The sequence below is a fragment of the Ursus arctos genome, unplaced genomic scaffold (assembly GCF_023065955.2).
Source record: "Ursus arctos isolate Adak ecotype North America unplaced genomic scaffold, UrsArc2.0 scaffold_2, whole genome shotgun sequence".
In the NCBI taxonomy this organism is placed as follows: Eukaryota; Metazoa; Chordata; class Mammalia; order Carnivora; family Ursidae; genus Ursus; species Ursus arctos.
Genome location: NW_026622874.1, coordinates 67,268,431 through 67,295,545, shown reverse-complemented (window position 1 = coordinate 67,295,545; position 27,115 = coordinate 67,268,431). Strand labels below are relative to the sequence as shown.

The window sequence follows — 27,115 nt, the reverse complement described above, 5'->3', positions numbered from 1 at the left end:
TTTTCCTATCAGGATCCGGGGAGCCAGTCCCTGGCTCGGAGATGGATGCCACCAAAAAAGTCTTTTCTGATAAGGACTTGCAGAAAGTTCTTACTTGGGGAGGCCGGGGAGGGCGGAGGGGTGTGCGCTGCATATAACAAGCGGTCTGGACTGGAGAAGAAACTGTGGGCTCCCCATACGGCGGCTATATTTAGCAAATAAACTGCAGGACGTGCGGTTAAATCTGCATTTCAGATGAACGCGGGACAGCATGTCAACACAAGGACGGCCTACCCACGGCAAGGACTTACTCACACTGAACCAACTGAACGCCGTCCGTTGCTGCTCTGAAATTCCAAGCTACCTGGCGGCGCAGCGTCTCGCGGGGCGCGCAGCCACGGCGGAGGCAGGCGAGGGGGGGGCCGGACCCCCGCCCGCGACCCCCTGCCCGCGCCCCCTGCCCGCGCCCCCTGCCCGCGCCCCCTGCCCGCGCCCCCTGCCCGCGCCCCCTGCCCGCGACTCGCCGGGGCGGAAGTGGCGGCGTGCGCTTCCGTCGGGCGGGGCCGTTGCTGGGCGGGGCGCTGACGTCGCCCGGAAGGGGCGGGCCCGCCGGGAGCAAGGCCGCACCGTGCCGCGCCGCGCCGCGCCGGCCGAAGGGGGCCGCAGCTCGGACCATGGCGGCGGCGGCGGCCGCGGGCGCCGAGGGGCGGCGCGCGGCCCTGGAGGCGGCGGCGGCGCCCGAGCGAGGCGGCGGGAGCTGCGTGCTGTGCTGCGGGGACCTGGAGGCCACGGCGCTGGGCCGCTGCGACCACCCGGTGTGCTACCGCTGCTCCACCAAGATGCGGGTGCTGTGCGAGCAGCGCTACTGCGCCGTGTGCCGCGAGGAGCTGCGCCAGGTGCGCCGCGCCGCGCCGGCCGGGCCGCGCGTTCGGGGCGCCGGGGCGGGCGCGGGGCGCGGCCGGAAGGGGACTTTGCCTTCCTGGTGTCCGGTCGCGGGCCTGGCGGCACCGGCTCCCAAAAGACAGGCCTGGCGGGACCCCCGGGGGCGGGCTCCCGACCCTGGGGCCGACTGCGGGGCATCTGGGGCCGGCAGGCGGGAGGTGGCCCCGCTGGGTCGAAGAGGGAGCGGTCCCTATGGGGACGGTTCCTCCAGCGCCCCAGGAATTCCTGCCGGGCCGCAGGAAGGGGCACGATCAGAGCAAGAGCTACCTGTCCTGCTCGCTCTGGGGAGTTTATTCCTCAGGGTTCTTCACGGGAGGAGAGGAGGTGGGTGGAGGGGACTGAGCAAGGGAGCACCTCCAGAGGCAATCTGGCCAGGAAGCAGAGGGTCAAAATGGGTATTTCCAGCCCAGCTGTGCTTTTGGGCCCCTCGGGGTAACCCCAGCAAGGTCCTCCCGAGAGGGGTGCCTTCATCTGTTGAAGGGCGGTGGCACTCACACCTGCCCACCAAAGGGGGAAGGTGAACCATTGAGGCTTCCTTAGGATTCTTGGCAGATGAGGATAAAAGTGTTATGAAGTTTTTCTCCTCCTTGTCAATTCCAGCGGGGGGGGGGGGCGCGGAGGGGGTCGGCTCCAGAGTGGAGGTGGGGATGTTTCTGACTCTATCCAGACTTGGAAGCCCTGGAAGGGGTCAGAGGGCACTGTGGAGATTTCCCCCACCCTCCCCATAATGCCAGATGCTGGCTGGGAGCACCTAGCTGGAGCTCCCTGGGTTTGCTTTGAGATATGTTTGCTTCCAGTGTTGTGAAATTCCTCTGGTTTGTTCATGGAAAGCTTGGGCTGGTGACATCTGCCAGGGAATCTGACTTTCTTCTTCCTAGAAGTGACACAGAAACGGCATTGTTGATGAGTAGGTTTCTTCAGTTGTGTTGTTTTTCTTTTTTTTTTTTTTTCTTTTTTTTTTAGGTAGACATTTATGTTAGGAGAGCCAAGGCAATGCTGTAATTCCATAAGCTCTCCATGAGGACCTACTTCCTGCTCTTTTTACATTTGGAGACACCATTAGTCTGTCATAGGGTGGACAGAGATGGACAGGGGAGAACTGGGGTGCAGGAATCGTCGGGAAAACCTTGGGCCTGTGGCTTAGTGAGTGCCTCCCAGCTCTGCCGGAGGCTGCCATGCAGGCCAGTCTTGCGTGGCATGAGGTCACTCTTGAAGGCCCAGGTTTCCCAGTGCACCTGTAGTCGCCTTCCAGGAAGGCAGGGGAAGTGAGCACACACCTGTGTGGCTGCTGTTGCCAGCATCTGGCCTCGCTCCTTGTGGGTCCCACGCTCTTCAGCTGCTCTGTGGCAAGGGGCTGTTCACACAAGCTGTCAGCAGGCTCCCCCTGGGGCGTGCTTTGGCACTGGGTGCCTCTGGCCGATTCTGGCCTGCCTCTTGGGCCTGCCCTGAATTACTGGGCAGCAGGAGGGTGTCCTGGGAACTTTGGGAGGTGACGATCCTCTCGATTCATCTTGCTTCCCTCCCACTCTTGCACTTGCAGCTCCACCCTAGCCCTCCCTGTTCCCTGGCTGAGTCCTGCACCGTCCTCTGAATGTCCCATGCCCACTCGGGAATCCCACAGCTACCCCCAGGAGCTGCCTCTGCTCTGTCCTCCCTTGTGGAACTAAGTCTTTGTAAAAACCATGAGGAAAGCATGCCAAGAAGCTGTGCGGAACAGGCCTGCACCTTGACTCAGGGCTTCCCTGTGCCTGCCGTGCGTCAGGCGTTATAAAGAGCAGACGCAGAGCAGCCCTGCAGCTGCCGGTCAGGCAGGCAGCCAGATCAAGCTAGATTGCCCAGCAGGTGCTCAGGGTGGAGGCCAGGCTAGCTCCCAGTCCAGACCGACATCATCACCCCCCTTCTTCCCTGGTCTCACCTTTCCCATGGTCCATTTTCTTCTGACAGATGAGTCCGGTCTTGTTCTCCACCTTGCCCCGATGCCCGTTTCTGTCAAAGAGGCTTGATGGGGCTTCTGTGCAGAGTGGGGTGTGTCTGAGCCGCGCGGCCTCCCTTCCATTTCATAGCAAGACGTGGGAGGGGAGGCCCATGGAAGGTCAGGAGGCAGGACCTGCTGACCACCCTTGCTTTTCTGGTGTCAGGGCCCCTCCCCACCAGCCTGGTCCACCTGGGCTTCTCTGGGGCCTGTACTTTCTAGGTGGGGCCCTCACTTTCGCCAGGGGTCACTGCTGGCAGCATCTGTCCCCTCTTCCACTCACTCCCAGGAAGTGCCCACTGCATACTGGGAGTGGGGAGCCACAAAGCCCCAGGCAGGAACACACACACACCCCTGCGGGGGTCCAAGCATCCCCTCTCCCTCTCCCTCTCTTCAGGGACTGGCCCAGCCATCCTGGGGCCCACCCAAGGGCCCACCCAAGTGCCCTTTCCCCCTTGGACATCGACTGCCTCGCCAACCCAGGGGCTACCCAGGATGGTCCATTCTCATGTGTCTAGGCCTGGCCTGTACCTCTGTCCTCAGATCCATGACCCTCTCCCATCAGGGCAATCACTAGGGTGGGTCGGTCTCGGGCCTTGCTGGTTGAATCCCTGTTGGGTTCCTCCGTATCCCTGGTTGGGCCACCATGCCCTGGTCCTTGTCTAGTGACTTGGTTTCGCCATTCGTCTCGCCCTCTGCTGGGGGCAGGGACGCTGGCCACACCAAGCTGCACTGTCGTCCTGTTGTGTACTCATCACTGGTCCTGACGCCTGACCCCAATCCTGGTCTTACAGCCTGTCTAGGAGGGGCCCTTGGGATTTCGCCATTCCCGCCCCCAGCTCTAAACCTGCTCACCCTCATTGTCAGACAAACCCAGCCTTGAACCCGTGTTCCATGGCCACATCCCTTTCCTCAACCTCTTCCTGTAGTTCCCATCCCTTTCGGAGCCAACCCAGTGTCCCCCCTCTCCTGCCTTAGCCCAGGTGTGCCCAGCGTTGGCTGCCCCATCAGACTGATTGGAGAGGCAGAACCCCCCAGTCCCCTCCCACGCAGCGCGGCAGTCCATCCTGAGAACCGCACCCTGCCTCTGTCCACAGCGGGGGTGCCGGCAGGAAGACACCCCCCAAGGTGGACCCGAGCAGATCTCTGAGCGGAGGGTGCTGGGGGAGACAGTGGCGACAGCGGCATCTCGGCTCGGCTTTCCTCTGGGGAAGGACGTTGCTCTCTGCTGAGTCCACTGGATTTGGGTGCTTTTTGGCAGCAGGTTCCCTCGCGGGCTGCTTGTCTGGCCGCCTCACGGGAGGATGCTGCCTCTGTTGCCTCAGTGTAACTAGGGCCCTGAGTCCCGGCAGTTGGTTCCATGGCAGACCTTGCCATCTGTGGCCAGCCAGCAGCGTTCTGCCTGGCTCGCAGCACTGCCTGCAGGCGCTGGTCCTCTGGCAAGAGGCAGGAGGAACTGGGGGCAGGGCTGGGAAGCCACCCTTGTGAGTGGTGGGGGGCAGGCCTGGGTGTGGGCTTGTCCTAGAAAGGCAGGTGCTGTGGGAAGAGGCCAGTGTGAGGCCCAGGGGTCTGGGAAGGCAACCAGGGGGAGGGGGAGCCATGGGAGCTTAGCTGCAGTGCAGCACCCCGCTGAACTCCACATGGGGCAGGGGCAGGGGCAGGGGCAGGTAGCCACATTCGCCAGACGTGATGACAAGGGGAAAAAAGGCCTGCTGGGGCATTGCTAACCCTCCTCCATCCACCAGAGTGGGTGCGGCTGGACCCTGATGCCTCCTGTGGGGGACTTGGGGTCAGCTTGCTCTTCCCACAGTGTGTCACACAAGTGGAGACTGAGCTCCCCAGCTTCTCCCCCAGGCCCCTGGGGAACCAGTCTTCACTGTCGTGCTGCTGGAGGCAGGGTGACCACCCGTTGTCCCCAGCTAGTCCTCTGTTTTCCCAAGTGCACGGCCATTGTGATCCCAGACATCCTCCCTGCTGAGCCTAGCTGAGCCTAAACAGAGCAGGGATGACCTTGACATGACCCTTCCCAACATGAGGACTCTGAGCTGAGGTGAGCAACCAGGCCCAGAAAGGGGGGGGGGGGGGACAGGACGTGACACAGGACATGGATGACAGTAGTGGAGAGGAGGAGACCAAAGGTGTGGTCTTGGTCCAAGCATGGGGTGTGGGGACCAGAGAGGAGGGAGCCCTGGAGGGAGCAGTGCCCTTGTTGGCGCAGAGGGGAGACCTGAGCCTGCGAGAGGGTCCTGGGGGCGCTGGGACAGGGGTCTGCGGAGGGGCAGCCCTGCAGGCTGTACCTGAGCATGCCCGAGACCCCCTGGGAAACAGCCAGGCTGCACAGGTGTCTGCACCCAGGCCCTGCCCAGCACACCCCAGCTCGGCCCTTTGGCACCCCTGGCAGCTGGTTAACAGGCAGGAGGCGACCAGGGGCTGTGGTCGAGGCCTGCGGGAGAATCCCTCCCCTGTGGCCTCACGGGTTTATAGAGGGTGGCTAGGCCTTGACGCGTGGTCACCTGGCTTGGCCTGGTGGCGTTTCCATAGCTGCTGCTTGGACGGCATCTCTCCCTTCTCTGCCCTGTGCTCAACACTCATGTCATTAAGGCCTGGTTTGCCTGGCCGTGTGGTCCCTGTTTCTGCCCCCAGGGGTCACTGCTGACCTCTGTTCCTCTGGGGTGACCTCCGTTCCTCACACGGGGTTTGGTGTGGCTCTGGATGAGTGGGGAGCCTGCTGCCCCCTGGTGGCAAGTCTGGGCGTTGTGTCTCCTTGTGGAACACGCCACGCCTGCGGGCTGCAGGTGAGGAGAGGGGCCTAGGCAGCCCAGGACGGCAGAGACGGCTGCCTGTGGGGCCGGCATCGGCCTTCCCACCAGGGGCTGAGTGCCTCCCTCTTCTCAGCCTGACAGTGTCCTCCACTGGGTGTCCATGGTCCTGCTCACCAGCCCCCTCACTTGGTTCCAGGTGGTCTTCGGGAAGAAGCTTCCTGCCTTTGCCACAATTCCCCTTCAGCAGCTGCAGCACGAGAAGAAATATGACATCTACTTTGCCGATGGAAAAGTTTTTGCCTTGTACAGGTGAGAGGGATCCTCAGCCTGGGACTCCGAGGGCCTGTGGCCAGCCCTGCCCTGGGGATGGGCACGTCCCCGTGCCCTCCTGTGCTTTTCCTAGCCCTGGGGCACAGATGTCAGGACCCGAGCTCCATGTCCTGTAACAGGGATGCTCCTAGCACCCCCCTGCGGTGGCGCTGGAGGCAGGGGCAGGGGGTGAACTCAGGGAAAGCACTCTGGTGTAGCGCACAGTGCCTGCTTTCTGGGGCTCTGTGAGGCATACTCGAGCTCCTGGGAGTTGAGCTCTTAGCCCGTGGCAGGAAAACACCATAAAGGGATGCAGTTGTCTCGGGAGGGATCCTCTTCCAGGAGAGGGGCTGGCCCCACGGCACGGGCGCAGTGTTGGTGCCCTGCTGACACGGAACACAGCCATCCCGGTGGGAGCAGCCCCGACTCTGTGGGCAGAGCAATGGCGGGCGCCGGTGGGAGTGCCGGTCCGCCTGGCTCCTGCTCCCCCAGCGCGTGCGGGGGCTCGCTCCGCTCCGGACGGCGACGCTGAGTGCCTGCGGGGTCGGGGGGCGGCCCTCGGTGTCTCTCCAGGCAGCTGCTTCAGCATGAGTGCCCGCAGTGCCCTGAACTGCCGCCCTTCGGCCTCTTCGGGGACCTGGAGCAGCACATGCGGAAGCAACACGAGCTCTTCTGCTGCAAGTTGTGCCTCAAACACCTCAAGGTGCGCACGGGCCGCGGTGGCCGCCTGGGGCCCGGGAGCGCCGGCTACAGATGGGTGGGGGCTGGGCCCCTGGGCCCCCGCATCCCCCCAGCTCTCCTGCCCTACCCAGCCCAGACACGGAGGGGCTCCTGCTGGGGGGGGGGGACGACACTGAGGCAGCTCGTCTGTCGCGGGGCCATGGGAAGGGGCCCGCCCGTGCCCAGCACCCTGTTCCCTACAGATCTTCACCTACGAGCGCAAATGGTACTCGCGCAAGGACCTGGCACGGCACCGCATGCAGGGGGACCCCGACGACACGTCACACCGCGGGCATCCGCTCTGCAAGTTCTGTGACGAGCGCTACCTGGACAACGATGAGCTGCTCAAACACCTGCGCCGTGACCACTACTTCTGCCACTTCTGTGACTCGGACGGGGCCCAGGACTACTACAGGTGGGCGCGTCCCGGGCGCCGGCGCGGGGGTGGGGGGGGCCGCGGGCTCCTGCTGACACCTCGGCCCCGCCAGCGACTACGCCTACCTGCGCGAGCACTTCCGGGAGAAGCACTTCCTGTGTGAGGAGGGCCGCTGCAGCACGGAGCAGTTCACCCACGCCTTCCGCACCGAGATTGACCTCAAGGCCCACAGGACAGCCTGCCACAGCCGGAGCCGTGCCGAGGCCCGCCAGAACCGCCAGATTGACCTGCAGTTCAGCTATGCACCCCGGCACTCGCGCCGGAACGAGGGTGAGTGAGCGGGGCTCCCTCGGGCTGCAGCCTGGCACACGGAGGTCCCGGTCTGAGCCCTCGTGTGTGTGTGGGACAGGGGACACACCTGTCTGAGCATGCGGCCACCACGGGGAGCTCCTGGTATCTCCTATCTGCTGTGCGGGGCACGGGGGCTTCGGGTTGGGAGCACTGTGGAGTGCCTGCTGTGTGGGGGTCATGCCCTGGGGCTGTGGCAGGCCCTTCTCCCTGCCCACTTCTTGCTCTGAGCTGGTAGCCAGGCAGTGGAGGCTTGGGGCTGGTGCAGACTCCAGAGGTGTCTGAGCCGGTCCTCGGGACTCCTGTGTTGGGGCGTGGGGAAGTCTCTGCTGGGGAAGCTGGAGCATCGGCCTCAGTCTGGCCCAGGCCAGTGACAGGCTGTGTGCCGGCCGCAGGGGTCGTTGGGGGCGAGGACTACGAGGAGGTGGACAGGTACAATCGCCAGGGCCGTACCGGCCGGGCCAGTGGTCGTGGAGCCCAGCAGAGCCGTCGAGGAAGCTGGAGGTACAAGAGGTGGGAGGATTTGCGTGCCACTGACATTCTCCTGACACCACCCCAGAGGCGGGTGGCAGCGGCCGGCAGCTGGGTTGGGACCGCACACAGGGATCAGGGGACTTTGGCCTACTGGTATCTGGTGTCCTTGGCTTGGCAGCAGGGCCTGCTTAGTGTCCTGAGTGAGCAGACATTCCCTCCTCTTTTCTCTAGTTCCAGCCAGAGACACCAGGCCCCTGCAGGGGGGATGGGCCAGAGGGGCCTATCGCTGGGGGGGGTCCAGTGCAGGCGTGCCATGAAACGCTGACGCTGCGGGCACATGCTCAGGCCAGGCACTGTCCCCAGCGTCTGGCAGGATGGCGGCATCTTGGATCCCAGAGCACTGGGCCCACATGCTGTCTGGGGAGCCCCAGCCTGAGACCACTGGGCTCAGGAGTCCTGCTGTGTCCGCAGCGCCCTCTCCTGGCCAGCAAGGGTGGGCTAGCACGGGCTCCACTGGCCCCAGGACAGCTCCTGGTGGCCAGGCTCTGGGTGGGTAGGGGAGGCCCTCCCCAGCTCCTCGCCCTGCCACAGTGCTGTGGTCCTAGGCTTTGCCTAGCCTGAAGGCCTCCCCCTCCCAGGGAAGAAGAGGACCGGGAAGTGGCAGCTGCCATCCGGGCCTCAGTGGCCGTGCAGCAGCAGCAGCAGCAGCAGCAGCAGCAGGAGACACGTAGGAGCGAGGACCGGGAGGAGGACGGCAGGGCCAAGAAGGAGGAGGCAGGGCTGCGGGGGCTCGAGGAGCCCCGAGGCCCCCGGCGCCCACCCCGGACTCAGGGAGAAGGTGCAGGTGAGCTGACTGTGCCTGCGGGCACCTGGGAGGTGAGAGGTAGGCTCCTGGCCAGCACGGTGGCTGAGAGTGACAGGGTGGAGCCCTGAGCTCACCCTGGAGGGTCTGCTCCCACCTCCCGGACGTTGCTCAGCCCTCTTGTGGGGTCCTTTCGTGTCCCGTAGGCCTCAAGGAAGCCTCGCCAAACGGTCCTGTAAGCCAAGAGGGCCTCCCAGCCCCTGGCCCAGCCACAGGGGCCACGCTGCCAAGGTATACTGGTGCAGAACTGGGGTGAGGGTGGGGGGCTGCTCCGGAGGGGGGTGCGGGGCAGGCTAGGGCCCACAGGCCACTGACGCCGCTCCCCTCCCTGGGCTCAGCACCCTCCCACCTCCCACTTCGAAGCTCAAGGATGAAGACTTCCCCAGCCTCTGCGCCTCCACGTCCTCCTCCTCCTCCTCGTGCTCTGCTGCCACGGCCCTGGGCCCCGTGGGGCTGGCACTGGCGTACCCTGTCCCTGCCAGGGGCAGGAGCACCTTCCAGGAGGACGATTTCCCCGCCCTGGTGTCCTCTGCCTGCAAGCCCAGCACCGCCCCCACCAGCCTCATTTCTGCGTGGAACAGTAGCAGCAGCAAGAAGGTGGCGCACCCCAGCACGGGGGCCCAGGCCGCTGGCGGGAGCAGCCAGCCCCCCAGGAAGGCTGGGAAGGGGGGCAAGGGCAGCAAGAAGGGCGGGCTGCCCCCCTCAGAGGAGGAGGAGGAGGACGGCCGTGCTGGCCTCACTGCCCAGGAGCTGCGAAGTGTGCCCACCACGGTAGCGGTCTCCTCCCTGCTGGCGCTGGCCTCCACCCAGACCGTCACCAAGGTCGGCAAGAAGAAGAAGGTGGGCTTGGAGAAGCCAGGTGCTGCCTCACCCCCACCACTCCCCCCGGACAAAGATGGGCCCCCTGGGGCTGAGGAGGCCCCCACCACGACCGCCGGCAGAGCCGAGGGACCCATCGCCCTCATCGTCAACGGACACACAGAGGGGCCGGCCCCAGCTCGGAGCACACCCAAGGAACCTCCTGGGCTCCCGCGGCCCCTGGGGCCCCTCCCCTGTCCCACACCCCAGGAAGACTTCCCAGCACTCGGAGTCCCCTGCCCTCCCAGGATGCCCCCCCCCCCAGGTATGTGTGTTTGGCTCCAGCCTGCTTCTGGGTATCCGGGAGGGGGCCAGGGGGCAGGAGGAGGGAAGCCTAGTGGCACCACTAACTGTGAGCAGGCCACTTACATTCCCTGTCCCTTGCCTCCCTGTAAAATGGGGCAATCCTACCACCCTTGGAGATGGGGGAGTGAGTCACCCCAGGCCAGGATTGCCACGAGAGAGCTTAGCGTGTGTGTTGACTTTTGGCACCTTGGGGCCTGGGCCTGCTGTACAGCGGAGGTGTGGCTTGTGGACAGAGCCTGAGCTCGGTGGGCTGGGCGGCAGGGGGAGCCACGGCAGCACGTGGAAAGCACGGGTCACGTGCAGGGTCTTGCTGTGCCACCCCCTGCAGGCTTCAACGCTGTGGTGCTCCTGAAGGGCACCCCACCCCCCCCTCCACCCGGCCTGGTGCCCCCCGTCAGCAAGCCACCCCCCGGCTTCTCGGGCCTCCTGCCCAGCCCCCACCCGGCCTGTGTCCCCAGCACTGCCACCACCACGAAAGCGTAAGTGTGGCTGGGCCGCCTAGCCTGGTGCCCCTAGAGGCCGGGGAGCGCCCTCACCTGGGGCCACCCCAAAGGCTTAAGCTGCCACCTGCTGCCCATCTCCCTACCCTCAGGCCCAGACTGACACCTACGCCACAGGCCTACCTGGTGCCTGAGAACTTCCGGGAGAGGAACCTGCAGCTCATACAGTCCATCAAGGACTTCCTGCAGAGTGACGAGGCCCGCTTCGGCAAGTTCAAGAGCCACTCGGGGGAGTTCAGACAGGTCAGCCAGGCAGGGGTGGGGGGGCCAGCGTGGCCACTGTGGGGGCTCAGGCCTGGGCTGGGCATGACTGGGTTTGCCTCTGGATGGCAGGGCGTGATCTCCGCAGCCCAGTATTACAAGAGCTGCCGCGACCTGCTCGGGGAGAACTTCCAGAAGATTTTCAATGAGCTGCTGGTGCTCCTGCCTGACACGGCCAAGCAGCAGGAGCTGCTGTCCGCACACACGCACTTCCGGGGCCGGGAGAGGCCACCTGGCACCAAGGCCAAGAAGAACAAGAAGAGCGCATGGCAGGCGAGCACCCGGCCGGCGGGCCTGGACTGCTGCGTGTGCCCCACCTGCCAGCAGGTGCTCGCGCACGGTGACGTCAGCAGCCACCAGGCACTGCATGCTGCCCAGGACAACGACTTCCCCTCCCTGCAAGCCATCGCCAGGATCCTCACGTAGCTCCCGCCGGCATGGGCAGGAGCTGCCACACCCGTGAGCCTCCTTCCTCCTTCCTCCTTCCAGGCTGCCATGCAGCCGGTAAGGCCCTGGTGAGGCCACCTGCTCAGGCCCCTCCACCGGCCAGCCCAGCCGGGGTCGCCAGGAAGGCCCACCCTGCCCTGTCAGCACACCATCACGTAGGAGTCCCTCCAGTTTTCTCCTGGGAAGCGGGTGAAGATTTCTGCCTCAGTGGTGGGCTGGTCTTGGTTTGTGTTTTCATGCTTTTGGAAGGTGCGAGGGGAGGGAAGGGCCGGGGCGCGGGAACCTGTCCGTGCTGTCGGAGCTAGTGGCAACAGCGGCCCCCTCCAGGCCCCCTGAGCCCGAGGGCTGCAGTACCACGGCCCCCGAGCCAGAAGCTGTGGGGCCGCCAGTGCCGGAGTCAGATGTTGAGCGTGTTGTGTAAACAGTTGGCTGTTTGTGATTTAAGAATGTTCAGGATTAAAAGCAGACACGAAATTGTGCTACTTGAAGTTGAATCTTTGTATGAGACAAGCTGAATCTGGGATCTCAAATTGCCTCTGACCTTTTATAAGACTGTGTATCTTCAAATAAATTTATTTTGCAATAATGCACAAAGCTGGTGTTCTGAGCTTCTTTGCCCTCCCAAGTCACCCTGCAGTGAGGGGGACTCAGAGCCACCCGAGGCTCCAGCTCCGGTGGTCAGCTGGGGCCAGCTGGGGTGGGGGGCGACCTGTGCACACAGCTGGGCAGCTGGGCTTCAGCTCTCAGGAAGCGGCAGCCGGTCTGGGCCCGGGGCCTGATCCTGGACGTCTGGCACTGCCCAGGCCTTCCAGCAATAGACACAGCCATGTTTGACCTATGTTTGTGTCCCCAGTAAAACTGTCCTTCCAGAACGTGGGAGTCCTACAGACTCCAGGTTTGCACCCACAGACTAGTAAAGAGCTACTAAGGGTAAACAGCACTTCAGAAGCAGTGGAGGGCGCATCTGAAATTCTGCAAGAAATACAGAAATACCTTCAAAGTTCTAAGGAACAGGCCTTCACATTTATATTCCTAGTAAAACTATCCTTGAAGAATGTGGGAGTAACAAAAGAAGTTCACATCCACAGACCGATGAACTGCTGAAGACGCGCGGCGACAAGAAATAGTTCCTCGTCCCGCTGTTAAAAAGGCAAAGAGGTGGGCGTCTCCCCAGCATTTCCGAGAGTCAGCTCTGAGCAGCCCAGGGGCAGCCCAGCGGGATGTGTGGTGGGAGCCTTGGACCCCCAGAATGTGGATGTCAGCCTGGCCTCCATCTGCTGCCCCTTCCTGGGTTCTGGGCCCTGAGGGGGCACATCCCAGCCTCAGGCACCCACAAGGGGCAGGGGTAGAAGTGACTTTGAGCGTCTGCGCCAGGTAAACTCACAGTTTTTTATTGTAAAGAAGTTGCAGGTGAAACATGGGACACTGAAGATACACAATCACGGAGTGTTCTTTCAGAAGAGGGAGAGGAATATCCATATATACAAAAATTGTAAACATGTTCACTTAAATACCCACACAGGACTGGTCTATGCTACAATGTACAGGGCAGTCACCAACTGCAACTCCAGAGCGAGGTGCCTGTCTGTAAGAAGGGAGCACGGCAAACACGCTTGGTAGTGACATCATGTGAAAAGCCGGCTTTGAGCGATGCATGAGTAGAGCTACGCAGAGGGACCCCAGCTGCGGGCTGTGCCTTAAAACGGGGTGCAGGGCAGGTTGCTGAGGAGCTGGTCCAGGAAGCTGAGGGTAAAGGGCTTTGCACAGATGGGCTGTGTCCAGGGCACGGTGGGCACACGGAGCCTCTAGGCCTCCCTCCTTGCGAGGGGCCTGTCTTGCCAGGCACCCAGGTGCCCCAAGCCTCCCTCGGGCGAAGTCTTACTGAAGGGGTGGGAGAGGGCAGGTGCCCAGGCCTCCAGCCATGTTGTGCCTTCCTAGCCGAAAGTGCCCACATCCGGGCAGTCTCCTGGGCCGAGGCAGATAGGGGCAGGAGCAGGGGCCACAGACAGTGGGGCTGTTTGCGGGGAACTATGAGGTGAAGCCCGAAGGCTTGACCACAATCACAACATCAACAGGACCAGGCTGCTCCAGCGAGCCCATGAGAGCAAATGGATGGAGTCTCCAGACGGAGTGCCACAGCCCCACAGGGTGAACCACCCCAACGGGAGCAGGGACTGTCACTACCCCTAGGGACATGGGATGGGAGCAGTGCCCACGCTCCCGGGGACAGCCCCTGCACCTAGCTACGAGGGCAGCTAGACCCCCTGACCCCACAGTGGACAGGCGAGCCACGGGCTAGCTGGCTCATGAGGGGAACGGCCCCCTCACAGGCTGATCCACCTGAGGCTGGAGGATACATGTCCAGGGCTGCACTGTCCCCTCCTCAGGACCTCGGGCCTGGGGTCAGCGCCTAAGGGGACAGGGGAACTTGGGGTGGGGGGGCAGCCTAGGCACCCTCTCTTGGCCCCAGATGGCCCACAGTGGCCACCCTCTCTGTCCCTGGTGCTAGGCCAGGAGGACCTGAGGGGAGGTCCCAGGAAACCCTGGACCCTGGCTTGGGGGCAGCCTTTGAGCCCCGGTGGGGGCCTGCCGGCCACTAGTAGGCAGGCACCTGGTACCCTTTGGGGCTGGTGTCCAGGGTCTCGGTGAAGGGAGGGCTCTGGTAGGTCTCGGTGCCCTCCACGCCGCTGCCCACCGGGTAGCCGGGGTAGGCCTGACCCGCCCCGGCGCCCAGCTGTTCGGTGGCAAAGAGCGACATGTCCGTGCCCAGGCGGAACCGCTGCAGGGCCTTCACAGTGAGCGCCACCTGAGGGGGAGCCCGGGGTCAGCCAGCACCGACCCCACCCCACCCCGGCCCCGGCCCGGCCCCCGCCGGCCGCACTCACCCAGCTGAGGATGGAGAAGAAGCTGAAGGCGATGGCGGCCCGCGCCGCGTCTCCCGCCTGCAGCGTGCCGGGCCCGGGCGCCGTGCGCTGCCACTGGTTGGTGAGGAAGCAGAAGCCCACGAACCACAGGAAGGACCAGAGACCTGCGGGCCGGCGGGAGGGTCAGGGGAGGCCGGCGCGGAGGCCCCGCCCCCCACCAGGCCGCGCCTCTGCACGTGCGGGCAAGCTCCGCCCCGAGAAGCCCAGAGGCCCCGCCCCCGGCCCCCGGCCCGCCCACCTGAGAAGCCCAGGTCCAGCAGCACCGCGCGGCGGCGGTCGCGGACGCTGCTGATCTGCTGGAAGCGCAAGTCGAGCAGCAGGAAGGCGGCGCAGGCAAGGAAAGCCCCGAGGCCGAGCGCGACGCCGAAGCGGCAGGCGCCCGCGTTCCCGTTGAAGACGCAGCGCAGCTCGGGCCCGCTGTCGGTGTTCACGTAGCCCTCGTTGACGATGGGCCCGAAGACGGCGATGGAGAACACCTGCGGGGGGCGGGGGCGCTCAGGGCCCTGCGGTGGTTTCCTACCCCGCTGTCTCTGTCACGCGCCGGCACTGCTGACGCCCTCTGGCCTATCCCCACGTTCCCCGGCAGCACAGGGCCCAACCCTCCCTTAATACCTCCCTCAGGTATTTAGAAATTATGGACAGCATTACTATTTAGTGAGCATCTACTATGCCCAAGCACTATGCTTAAACCGCTACTTTACATGCATTCCTCCTAGAATCCTCTCCCCAAACCACAAAGGGGCCATTGTTAACCCCTTTGTAGATGGGGAAATTGGGACTTCAATTAGTGAAGTCATTTGGCTGATAAAAGACGGGATTGAAGGGCCCCTGGGTGGCTCAGTCGTTAAGCGTCTGCCTTACGGCTCAGGACGTGATCCCAAAGTCCTGGGATCGAGCCCTGCATCCGGCTCCCTGCTCTGCTGGGAGCCTGCTTCTGCCTCTCCCACTCCCCCTGCTTGTGTTCCCTTTCTCGCTGGCTCTCTCTCTCTCCCCCCGCCAAATAAATATACAAAATCTTAAAAAAAAAAAAAAAAAAAGTCGGCGCTGACATTCAAACTGGGTCAGTGGCACTGTGTGGGGCCCACAGGGTCTCTGCAAGGCCCCCTCCAGACTGTAGGAACAGGAGACTTCACCTGGACCAGTGATTCCTAGGCTCCAGCGGGTGGCGCTGTGGGAGGCAGGTGTGGAGAAGAGGGGGGCCAGAGCACAGGGAGAGCAGCGCAGGCCACAGTAACAGTGGCACAGCTGTCACCCAAGCCCTGCATGCATGGAACCCACCCTTAGCATCTGGGAGATGTGTGGCCCTGCTTCCTAACATGCCAAATATAGGAACAGGTGCAGTTCATGGAGTGTTGGGATCAGAGAAAATAATGCCCACCCAGCATCCTGCACTTGGTGGGCACCCAATGGATGACAGCCCCATGTGGCTGATTATTAGCATCATAAGTATTGCGGCTCAAAGGCAATACTACTGGGACACCCAGGTGGCTCAGTTGTGAGCGTCTGACTCTTGATTTCAGTTCAGGTAGTGATCTCATGGGTCATGGGATCGGCCCCGAGTAGGGCTCCATGCTCAGCGAGGAGTCTGCTCAAAATTTTCACTCTCCCTCTGTCCTCCCCCAACTCGTCTCTCTCTAACAAATAAACAAACAAATCCTTTTTTAAAAAGGTGATACTGTTGACCTCTGGGGTTTGGTCAACTTCAGCATCCCCTTACCACAAGGGCTGGAAGGCAGGCAGGCGGTAGACCATAGTCATTTTAATGTGTGTTTTTTTTTTTTTTTTTTTTAAGTAGCCTCTATGCCCAAGGTGGGGCTTGAACTCACAACCCCGAGTCGCATGCTCTAAAGACTGAGCCAACCAGGCGCCTCTGGACCACAGTAATTTTAAACCAGATGCAGCTCTTTTAGCTCAGGGCAGCCCTGTGTTTCTAAAAAAAGACCTCCAGTTTCAACTTCATGTCTCCTCTCCCTCTCCAGCTCCTTGAGATGGAGTCAAGAGGGAAACTCAGGTGCAGGGCATGGACATGTCCCCCCAGAGTGGTCCACAAGTCGGACCAGAGCTGGTACCAGAACATAGGTTCCTACTTCCTAATCTGCGCAAAGTCACCCCACCCTGGGCATGGCTCTCCTTGAAGACCAGCCAGTAGGTGCAGCTGGTACCAGGTGCTGCCAGCTAAATAAAACCCAGAGATCGTCACCCCACCTTCTCATCTCTCCTGCCTGGAGAGGTGGGAAGGAGGAGCAGGCCACCTGGCCTAGGGATGCCCCAGTAGTCGAAGCTGTCCCAAATCTGCCCCTCCCACACCACCCCCAGGAAGCCCTCCCAGTGCAGAGCCCCTTCTTGCTGCCCCACCCAGAGGGATCCCAGTGCACCCCCCCCACACACACACAATTGCAACTGGAGGGCCTGGAAAGGGCCAGCTCCCTTGGAAGGAACCTGGAGGATGTGTGTGCGGGAGAAGCAGGTGTAAGCGCGGCCTGATTAACCCTCGGCTCGCATAGCGCCCTCCTCGTGCTGAGGCTGAGCGCTCAAACCCAATCCCGTCCCCGCCCCTGTGTCCGCTTCCAGGTCGTGAGAACAGGAAAAACGGGACGAGGGCTGAGGAAGGGGGCTGAGTTAGACCTAAGGAGGAATCGGAGGATGGGGGCGGCGGTCGGTGACCTCTCAAGGTCCCCGGCGGTTGCCGTCGGCCCCTCCCCCTCCGGCAGGTGGGCGCGCCCAGCCCGGTGACGTCACCCCAACCTGCGGCCGGCGGGGGAGGGGCCGGCGGGGACGAGGATGGGGTTGAGGGGCGAGGGGCAACGGGGAGGGACGAGGGGTGCAAGGCGAGGCGGGACCCGGCACCAGGGCAGGGGCCGAGACCGGGGCCACTCACCCAGGACGCGAGCCGCAGTAGGGTCTGGGGCCGCCGCGCGAATCTCACGGGGTCCAGGGCGGCCCCCGCGCGGCCCGCGCCGAACGAGGCTCCCTCCATGGCCAGCCCAGGAGGGACGCGCGCCCCCGGCGCCTTCTGTCTGTCTGTCCGTCCGGTCGGCCCCGCCCGAGGCCGCCCGGGTATGCTGCCGAAGCTGCTGGTGCTGCCGCTGCTGCCGCCGCCTCCCGGGAGCGCGCGCCGGCCGCGGCGGGGGCGCGCGGGGCGGGGCCGAGCCCGTGCCCCCCGCCAACTGGTCCGCGTGCAGGGCTGAAGCCCGCCCCTCCCTTCGCCGTCCCGCCCACACTTCCCCCACCTTCACCTGCTAGACCCGGGTCTGAGATGGGAGAGCACCCCCCAGGCCCCCAAAGGGGCAGGGGCTGGGGGGCTAGGGGGCTGGGGACTGAGTCCACCACCGCCCCTCACGGGTGAAGTCAGGAGTCAGCCTTTGCTGCAGCCACGCGAAGGGACAGACAAACCTGACCCCGCGCCACCAAGCTGGGCCCTTTCGTGAGTAGAGGGGTAGCTGAGGCCCCAGGGCTCCAGTCTTCTCAGTGGCTGGAGCTCTGCCTTCCCGCCCTCAGGGAAGGGGAACCCGACTCCCTGAACCTGGTTCCACTTAGACCAGAGATCAGTTCCTGGGCCTTTTCCTATGACCCCCCCCCCCCCCCCAGCTGCACCCTCGCTTCTCCTCAAGAGGGTTCTAGCCTCCCTGACAGGGAGGGAGAAGGCCTCTGTGCCCCAGGGGCACTTGCCCAGGAGGGCAGAGCCCACAGACCAGCATGAGTGGGAGTTGGAGCACCTCTGCCCCTTTCTTGTGCGTGGATGTTGTCATTCCGAGGGTGCTCGCCGAGACCGCCGAGACCGTCACACTCCTGGGTCTCCCCGGCTGACTTGTGGCTTGCATGTTCAGTTTGGGGCTGAGGTGTGGGAAGAAGCGTGAGAGATGGGCAGCATTTGGCCAAGCTGGGGGCCCCTGCTGGGTCTCTTCTGCAGATCCCCCAGCCCAAGTTAGACAGGGTCCCTCCCTCACGCTCCTTCCTGGCCAGCCTGGCAGCACCTGGATGACTGCTGTTTCTGTCTAGGGCACTGAAAGAAAAGTTCCCATTTGTTGAGCATGTGCGTGCCAGGCGCCTCGCCACGCCCCGTGGAAGGTAGCCGCTGTTCTCACGCTACGCACAGACAGCTGGTTGACTTCTCCCATCACATCAGGAAGTCAGGAGCTGGGACTCAAAGGGTCCCTTGCTGTGCTGGCCCTGTGGACAGGAGGGGACTCCTGGCTCGCCCCCTGTGGAACCCGCCCCAGGGCAGGTGCGCCCAGAAGTGCCACCCATGAGTCCTACTGCAAGTCCCCAACACTGTGCATCCAGTCCATCACCCGCATCTGTGGCGACAGCCCCTGGTCTGTCGTGAACAGCAGCTACTTCCCCCTTTGGTTGCCCCCTTCAGTCCAAGGGCAATTCAGACACCCCCACCCTCCTGGAAATGCTTCCAGGTGTCACCTTCTCCTCACGCCCCTATCTCATCAGCCCTTTCTCATCGTCCTTTTGGGAGTCTCTCCTCTCGTCCACCCCGTGAGTTCCTGTAACCTCTGAACCTTGGGAGCCCTATGGTGTGATCCTGGGGCTTTTCTCCTCCCTCTCTGCCCAGTCCCTTGGTCTGTGTGCCGACAGCTTGAGCCAGAACCTCCCCTCGAACTACAGTCCCACTTGTCTTAGCCTGGGTTGGGGGTGAAACCTCCAGGAAGCCAGAGTTAGGGGAAAAGGGAAGTGAGGTAGGACAGGAGGGAGAGCACATCCAGGAGCTGTGTTCCTGAGCCAAGCACGGCTTCCCTGGAGAAGCTGGCTGGTTCTCTGACCAGCAGGTGGCTTGGGAGAAGCCGAAGTAAGCCACATATTGGGAACAGTTCCTCGAGGGAAGGAAAGAGGAACAATTTCTCTGTTGGCTGCTCCCTGCCTCCAATTTCTTTGCCTCGCTGTCCTCTCTGGGGAGGCCCTGCTGAAGCCAGAGCCCCCGGTGGCACCCGCTGGTTGAGGGTGTGGAGAAAGCCATGCTGAAGGGAGAGGCTAAGATGCCACGGGGAGAGAGATGACCGGTGCATGATGACCACAGGGATGGGCACACTGTTGGGGGCCATTCCAGCTGGGAGCCAAGCCTGGGAGCAGGTGTGGCCGAGCAGACCTGGCAAGGCCCAAAAGCTACATGCAGCTCACCCCTGGGCCTGCTCCACCTGCAGTGTTCTCCAGAGCACGGTGCTGAGTGCCACTTCGTGCTCCCAGCCGCTAGCGCCCGAGCCCCCGGTCAACGCTGGCTCCCTTCTCTCGGCTTATTGATCTGCTCTGCCCCGCCCTGGGCAAGCTCTGCGTTCAGCTGCCACAGGGGTGCCTGCCCTCCCTGCTCCCACCCATATGTGCCTCATCCTAGCTCAGCGGCCAGAGGAACCTTTCACAAGTCATCTTGCCATTCCTCAGCTCCAAATCTTCCAAGACCTTCCTGTCACGGGAGGTGAGTGTTAAAACAAAGTCCTTGCTGGGGTTGTGAAGACTTCATGCCATCCGACCTCCCACCCACCTCTGACCCTCCCTCAGCTCCAGCACTCAGCTTCCTTGCTGTTCCTGGGGCTTCCCGGCTGCTCCTGCCCTTGGACCCTGCCCTCCTCCTATGGAGCAGAACCTAGATGGAAGCAAGCAAGGACGGAAGGAGGGCAAGCCCTGTCCATCACCGCAAGTCCCAGCACAAAACACACCAAAGCCAGGCCCTCAGTCACTTCGCTACCATTTTATTTTGGTCTCGAGCTCTGACAATGCTGGCCCCACAAAGCCTCTTGACAGGCCTGGTACAGGTACGAGCTGGACAGGAGGTGGGAGGCAGTGCTGGTGGACCCTCAGAGAACCAGCCTACTAGTGCTTTCCTTGTAGGCACTGAGCCGGGGGAGAGCTCAGCCCCCGGGGCCTCGTTTCTGAATCACAAACAGCACACAGCCTCTGGAGCTGCAGACACTGCAGCTGTCCCTGGCTACAGGGTCGGGAGACAATGGCCTCGCCCTCAAGGAGGAGGACAGGAGCCCAAGCGGGCCTGTCACCTTCCTGCTCAGGCAAGTCAGGATGTGGGGTTAGCAGGCCACATCCTGAATGGAAGGCATGGCCCGGGCTGCTCCTGCCTCCTTCACCCGCAGCCCACGGGGCCTTGGCTGAGGAGCCGCCATTGGGGTGCTTGCAGCAGGCACCTCTGCTTTTCCTCCACACCTAAGAGGGAAAGGGCCCCCTGCACAGTGTCTGGGGACCATCCAACTGACACACGACAGGCTCTGGCTCTGATGCGCTTTAATGAGTGCCCCGTCCCCCTCTGGCCAGGCTGCCTGGAGGCCCTGGCTACTGTCCCACAGCTCTGCCGGCCACCATCTAGTCACAGGAGCCATCCTTCCAGCCATCACGCCAGCGCTCGTCCACCTGTGAGCAGTCGAAGTCCGGCTTGCCCAGCTTGCGGTTCACTTCATTGTGCAGGCGGCACAACCACTGGGTTAAGCATGCCCGAGTGCGTGTGTCTGGCTGGTTCCTGCATATCCTGTGTGGGGGAAGCAGGTGGAAGATGGGGACAGGCAGTGGTCCCACTGCACCTGCCCCACCGGCTCCTTGCCTGCTCCATCCAGGCAGGAGAGCTGGGGCGTTGCTGTCAGCTACTCCCAGGAGTGGCCTTGTGCTCTGAGACACAGGCATTCCCAGCACAGGGCTGACCCTGCACTGCCCAACAGTGGCACACTCCTAGCCTGCTCAAACCTTACCTGGGGAGCTGGGCAAATCCTGACGAGAACTCAAAGCTCAACTTAAGGCACAAATCATGCAACTTTACAACCTCGTAACAATCAGGAAGCCTCACTCCAGCATCCCTGGCCCCAGGCAGCGTATGGAAGGGGTGGGGCCAGCACAAAGGCATAACTGAAAACCAAACCTGTTTCCAGCACCTGGGGCCCTGGGGCCTCAGCCTAACAAGAGAGCTGTTCTAACTGCCCAGGCTTCAAATGGCAAGGGCTGCCCTGGCCCCCACATTCAGCACAGAAACACTTATACGTGCCAAACAACAGGTCTTGGGCTCCCCAGTGAGGAAAAGGTGGCTCCTGGAAGCAAAAGCAGTGGGTTCTCAAGGCCTTAAAATCAGCAGTCCTGCTCCAGAAGTCAGGCAAAATGGACTCATTAACCTGCCCGAGCCTCCAGGAGTACTAAGTAGGGGACTTTGTAAGGGAAGCCCGGCGGGGTTAGGGCAGCAGCCCCAGGCAGCTTGGCCTCTGAGAGGAAAGGAGACGGCTTAGTTGATCCAATGCCCACTGTTGGTGGTCCCGGCTCTGGGCAACCCTCTGCCACCCACCTCTGCACCCGCTCCTCCAGACTCCCCTTTATGACATCAGCCAGGGGGGCCCCAGGCCCTGGCTCCAGGGGGGACTGCTCTGCCGCCTACGGATGAGGCACACTTACCTGTTCCTCATATCTTCAGCACACTCCTCACACGGATAAAACTTGGAAAATAAATGTATGAACTGGGCCATGTCTTGCTGCTGTTCTGGGGTGGGCAGATCGGGGTAGTAGGCGGCCAGGGTATGGAGGACAGCCCAGCTGTGGCGGCCCAGCTCCTCGCGATCCTGAGGACAATCTTCCCTAAACTTGCTGTCCCGCTGCGGAAGGAGGCCGGCCAAGGGTCAGTTCGTCTCCCCGGACCGGAAGCCCGCAGGGCTCCCGTTTTCCCCCGCCCCAGCCAGAGGCCCACCGACTCGAGACACAAGCCCTGCAGCCGCCGTTCTGGCACACGAGGGGCTCAAACCCTAAAGCCGGGCCTCCCTTGGGGGCAAGGTTTAGGGACAGCCCACCCTAGGGGGACCTCTCGGCTTGGACCTCGGAAGGTCGGCGCGGACGCCTGGGAACAAGGCGTGGGGGCCGGGACCAGGGGAGGTGGCGGCCCCGGGCATCTGCACCTTCTGCTGCGTCCGCATCCACGTCTTGAAGTCCACACAGGCCCGGCAGGGCCGCCTCCGGGAGATGTCCTCGGCGACCTGAGGATCGGAGGTCGGCGCCGGGGCTGGCGTGGGGGCCGAGGCGGTGGCATCTCTCCGCCCCGCGCCCCGGCCGCGCGCGTCGGTCACTAGGTCGTCCATCACCTCTGAGCGCGCGCCGCCGGGCAGGAAGGAGAAGAGGCTCCCGCCGCAGAAGCGGCCCCGCTCCCCGGGCGCCGCCATATTGCCCGCGCAATGCCTGCCGGGCCAGCTCGGCCTCCAGATGGGCCTCCAAGTCGGTCTCCAGGCCAGCGCGCGCGCCGCCGCCAGGGCGCGGCCACAGGAGCCGGTCGCGCGCGCCGCGGGCGCGGAGGCCGCGCTCGAGCTGGGACTGGGGGCGGGGCCCGGGGCGGGGTCCGGCGGAGGGGTGGGGCTCTGGCCCGCGGCGCGCGCCCGAGAGGCCGCAGAGCCGGAGGCCCGGGTCCGGACCGGCGCGGGCGCGGGCGCGGGCGCGGGCGCGGGGCCGGAAGCCCGGGTCCTGGCCGCGCCCCTGGGCCTCGATCCGCGTCCCGATCCTGGCTTGCGTCGTCCGTGGTGGCGCTCCCGCTTCCTCCAGTAGAAGAGCAGCGTGTTGTGGAAACCACGCCGCGGCCGCGCTGTGGACTCAGGCTGCGGCCCAGGCGAAGTCCGTGTTCCGGCCCGTGATGCCCCCATCGCTCCGCTCTGACTGCCCCGCGTGCCCGCGGCCAGGCTCTGTGCCCTCCGCTGGGGCGCGCCCAGCGGCCGGCAGCGCGGCGCCATGGCAACGCGGGCTGGTGCCGTGAGCACACAGAGTGCGGCGCGCGCTAGGGCCTGGGTCCCGCGGGTCCGCCCCGGCGACTGGCGCCATAGCAACGGGCGCCGGCGGGTCTCTGGGCTCCTGAGGGCACGGAGGAGCCTGGATCCTATAGCCTGCCTGAAGGGGTTATGTCCACGTCGGAAATGGCCTCAGCTTCTATACGTTCATTCATTCATCCTGCAAATATTTGTGTAGTGTCTAGTCTGTTCCAAGTACTGGTCCAGGTGCTGGGCAGGGCGGGGCACAAGACAGTTCCTGACCTCCTGCCTCTGCTCACTGTCCAGTCGTCAAGACGGAAATAGTAAAAACAAAACAAACTGGTGGGGACCGTGAACAGGGCGCGGTAAATCCGGGAGGCCTCCTCGAGGAGGTGACACTTAGGCAAAGGCTTGAAGGATGAGGAGTCAGCTGAGGAGGCCAGTCAAGGCCAAGGCTGGAGGTGGGCATGGGCAGAAAGGCCAGTGGGACAGGACCTGGGGAAGGTGGTGAGAGGAGATCAAAGGTGGGCAGGAGCACACCGAGGACCTCGTTAGCTGCCATGGGAGCTGGGAATTTAAGGACCATAGGAAGGTGCTGGACAATCCCCTTTATGTTTTGCGAAGATTCCTCTGGAGGGTGGATTTCATAGTAGCTAGTGAGGAGCACGGGCACAGGGTGGGGTGGGGGGAGGCAGGTGTCCAAGGGATAGATGAGCCTGGGGTCTATGGAGAGAGAGAATGGAAAGGAACCAGGGTAGCAGGGGCTGTCAGTTGGGGCAGGGAGGGGGCCTCAGTACCCTTCTAGGAGGTCCCTAGCTGTGAATAAACAGGCCCTCTCCCAGTTTTTCTCCTTGTCCTTCAGGGTTGAAGTGTCTGCCCCACCCTGGACCCTGCCAGGCCAGCTGCGACCTGAGCACGGCCCGCACTGATGCCGGGGGGGGGGGGGGGGGGGGGAGGGCGTGACGGCTAGGCTGAAGGCACTCTGCAATTCAGGCCTATGTCAGCAGGTGTTCGTTGCCTGGGCCAAGACCAGGGAAGGTTTGAAGGCCGCTGTTTGGACAGATGCACAAAGGCCCTTTGTCAAGGCTAGGGTGATTTCTGGGAGGGATGCCCTCCATGGACAGCTTAGGGTAGGAGTCCCAACACAGAGCTGGTGGCCCCAGCAGCAGGAAGAGCCCATATATACCAGGGTTGGATGGAGCTCTGGAAGTCTTCCCTATGAGGAAGCAGGCCAGGAATGTGGGGCACCTGAGCGCACCCTGTTGGGGAATTCTAGAGTCTAACCCCTCTTCACCCCAGTTAGTGGGGGAATGCTGACTCCTGACCTCAGAGGCTGTGTTTGCAGTAAATTCTGATAAATCATGAATTCAGAGGCAGCTCTCAAAACTGTCCTAGTCACTCCCCCCCCCCCCCCGGTGCCAGTGACTGCAGAGGGACCCTCTTTGTCCTGCCCAAGTCTCCCCACCACAGGGGAACCTCTGGGGTGAGCCTATGAGGTCCACCCCTCCCCAACACATCCAGAAAAACTGACATTAATTATCCATTTAATACAAATTTCTTCCTCTGGGACTTGGAAACATTAAGAGACTTTTCCTCCAATGTGAGTATTAAGCCAAATAAAGTCCTTGGTTCCTGATGACAACTGCAGTCATTTTCCCAGGTGAGTTCCAAGACAGAGCCATGAGGCACGCCCTGGAGGAGGCACCGCACCGGGTGTGGGAGAGCCGGGAGAGGTAGGCCAAGCCCTGCGGCACTTTGATGGCTCTTCCTTTTCCTCCTCCTCCCGTGGGCCAGACTTCTGCGTGAGGGACTCAGGCCTCAGTCCCCACCCTCCACCGCCTCTCTGCCCCACCCCCCTTCCACCTCTCAAGCCCTGCGTTCCTGTCCCTCTACCCAGAGCCTCTGCTTTGGGAACAGTGAGGAAGTGGGGAAAGACCCAGGGGCAGGGCAGCCATACAAGGATCTGGCAGGTCTGGGGTGTTCCTGGGGAATTCCAATCAGTCTTCCGGGTGCCCGGGAACCCCCCCTCCTCCCCCCCCTCCTGCCAGGTGTGAGCCAGGACGCAGTGGAACCCTTGGCCACACCTTGCCAGCTCCAGAAGCCCAGGACCGTGACCCGTGAGACACAGCGATGGCAAGCTCCCGGTACCCGGTGTCAGTGTATGCTGCGGCCCTAGTGCAGACAGCAAGGCTTCAGGTATGACCGGGCGGGGTCCCTGCCAGCCCCAAGGAAGAAGGAAGGAATTCCTGGCCCAGCCTCTCCAAGGCGCCCCCAACCTTTCTCCCAACAGACATTTGCCTTCTCTGTGCACTGGTCGGATGACAGCAACACCTTTGTGCGCAGGAGCTGGGATGAGTTCAAGACGCTCCAGGTGAGTGAGCTTGGGGCGAACCCAATTGCCCCTGCTGCCCGACCCACCAATGGCTCCTGCCTGGGCATTTGCCCTTGTGCCCGAGAGGGCGTCCAGCTCCTAAGACCCCCATCCTGGCAAGGAACCCTCACCCTCCCAAGAGAACCAGTGGACTCTCAAACCAATTCGCTGGTTCTCCCTTAGAAGACCCTCAAGGAGACCTTCCCGGTAGAGGCGGGCCTGCTGCGGAGATCTGACCGCGTTCTCCCCAAGCTTTCCGGTGAGGCTGTTAGGGAGGTGGCGAGGGATCCCAGGAGGGGCAGGGGAGCCAGCGGCCTTGTGGAGGGAACCCTGTGGCCGGTTCCCACAGTCCGTTCCTGTCGTGCCTGCAGACGCATCGCTGTTGGTGCGCAGGGGGCGCACGGCCCGTGGCCTGGCGCGCCTGCGGCTGCTGGAGACCTATTCTCAGACGCTACTGGCTGCAGCGGTGCGTGTGTCCCGGAGCCCAGCGCTCACCGGCTTCTTTGCACCGTACCCCCTGGACCTGGAACCTGCGCTGCCCCCTGGCAGGTGCCTGACTCGTCCCAAACTCCCTGCCCACAAATGCACTTGGAGGATGGGGGAGGGACGTAGGCTGGGTGGACTGGGGAGGGGTGGCAGGCCCTCACCACACTTCCCGCCCGCCCCTCTTCCCAGTCTGGTGATCCTGCCCGCTCCTGAAGAGCCCCTAGCTCGCCCCATGGACAACCTTGCCATCCAAGACCTGAAGGCTCAGAGCCTGCGCTGCCTGCAACCCTTCAGCACCCAGGACACACGGGGCCGACCTTTCCACGCACGGGCCCAGGAGATCCTAGACGTGCTGCTGCGACATCCCTCAGGTGGGGCTGGGCAGAAGTGAGAGAGCTCGCCCATCTGCCCCCAGGACCCCAGTGGGGTTGGGGGGTCTGAAACTCCACCCACCTCTTGCACACAGGCTGGTGGCTGGTGGAAAACGAAGACCAGCAGACAGCGTGGTTTCCTGCTCCCTACCTGGAGGAAGCAGCCCCGGGCCAAGAACCACGACCCCTAGGGAGTAGTGGTAATTACCCATCCCCTCGAGCCAAGCCAGCCACCACCTGCAGCAAAGCTGAGTCACAGGAAACAGCTGAGCGAGCGCGGGACATGGGGACAGAGTGTACTTGGTCCCCATACTGAGTGGGAGCCCCAGTGGGTTTCAGTGGTCCCCATTATCAGGGGGATGCCTGAAGGTGGTGACTCCATGGGAGAAGGAGATAGAGAGGTGGGCGCCTGGTCCCTGAGGCCCTGCAGTGACCCCCAAATGCCCACTCCCAGGGTCTCAGTTCTGTGCTTCCCAAGCCTATGAGAGCAGCAACGCCGATGAACTGTCAGTGCCCGCGGGGGCGCGCGTGCGCGTCCTGGAAACTTCAGATCGTGGCTGGTGGCTTTGCAGGTGTGCGGGGGTGGGGCGTGCGGGCGCGCGGGGTTGGGGAGGGCCAGGGTGGGGGGTTAGGATCCAGCACGAGCCAAACCCCGCCCTCTTTGCAGGTTCGGCGGGCGCTCAGGTCTCCTCCCCGCTGTGCTGCTGCGACCGGAGGGGCTGGGGGCGCTCCTGAGTGGGTCACGGCTCCACTGCAAGGAGGACAGTGAGGAGGACAGGGTGGGAGAGGCCCAATGCTCCCCCGAGATCCCTCAGGCCACAACCCTTCCCCCTACCGTGCCCGCCCGCCCCCCGCTGAGCGCCATCCGGAGCCGCTGCTGCACCGTCACCCGCAGGGCACTGGCACTGGAACACAAGGACCCCCTCGAGGGTGTGTGCAGCTGCACGGAGGGCCGGCGGAAAGCTCCAGAGCCCAGGGATGACTGACGCCAGCCACGCCCGGGGGAGGAGTATTTGAGGGTGGGACTCCCGGCTGGCAGTGCCAGGAAACCATACTCTCCCATTTCCCGAGTAAAGCTCTTCGGGCTGAGGCACGCCCACCCGGTGTCTGTGCTGAGAAGCAGAGCCTTCCGGGTC

At 63.3% G+C, this 27,115-nt stretch overlaps 4 protein-coding genes across 4 annotated transcripts; 2 read left to right on the top strand and 2 right to left on the bottom strand.

Annotated features, from left to right (window-relative positions):
• Positions 1-653: 653 nt before the first annotated feature.
• On the top strand, positions 654-11,710 carry ZNF598 (zinc finger protein 598, E3 ubiquitin ligase). The gene is made up of 12 exons (XM_026485068.4): positions 654-875; positions 5,852-5,964; positions 6,538-6,667; positions 6,888-7,099; positions 7,173-7,390; positions 7,804-7,921; positions 8,521-8,726; positions 8,891-8,975; positions 9,083-9,867; positions 10,237-10,387; positions 10,501-10,651; positions 10,742-11,710. The coding sequence occupies exons 1-12, from the start codon at positions 654-656 to the stop codon at positions 11,093-11,095; spliced, it is 2,745 nt and encodes a 914-aa protein (XP_026340853.2). The 3' UTR covers positions 11,096-11,710.
• A 407-nt stretch (positions 11,711-12,117) lies between these two features.
• On the bottom strand, positions 12,118-17,132 carry SYNGR3 (synaptogyrin 3). The gene is made up of 4 exons (XM_026485021.4): positions 16,919-17,132; positions 14,279-14,516; positions 14,002-14,144; positions 12,118-13,922 (listed from the first exon to the last, which is right to left on the bottom strand). Exons 1-4 carry the CDS (start codon positions 17,015-17,017, stop codon positions 13,713-13,715), a joined length of 690 nt encoding a protein of 229 aa, XP_026340806.1. The 5' UTR covers positions 17,018-17,132; the 3' UTR covers positions 12,118-13,712.
• A 2,584-nt stretch (positions 17,133-19,716) lies between these two features.
• Positions 19,717-22,243, bottom strand: GFER (growth factor, augmenter of liver regeneration). The gene is made up of 3 exons (XM_026485027.4): positions 21,918-22,243; positions 21,424-21,620; positions 19,717-20,518 (listed from the first exon to the last, which is right to left on the bottom strand). Exons 1-3 carry the CDS (start codon positions 22,176-22,178, stop codon positions 20,356-20,358), a joined length of 621 nt encoding a protein of 206 aa, XP_026340812.1. The 5' UTR covers positions 22,179-22,243; the 3' UTR covers positions 19,717-20,355.
• A 1,523-nt stretch (positions 22,244-23,766) lies between these two features.
• NOXO1 (NADPH oxidase organizer 1) lies at positions 23,767-27,077 on the top strand. Its single transcript, XM_044379158.3, has 9 exons — positions 23,767-24,484; positions 24,844-24,947; positions 25,042-25,122; positions 25,306-25,381; positions 25,494-25,671; positions 25,798-25,979; positions 26,075-26,179; positions 26,434-26,551; positions 26,647-27,077. Exons 2-9 carry the CDS (start codon positions 24,882-24,884, stop codon positions 26,963-26,965), a joined length of 1,125 nt encoding a protein of 374 aa, XP_044235093.3. The 5' UTR covers positions 23,767-24,484; positions 24,844-24,881; the 3' UTR covers positions 26,966-27,077.
• Positions 27,078-27,115: the final 38 nt, after the last annotated feature.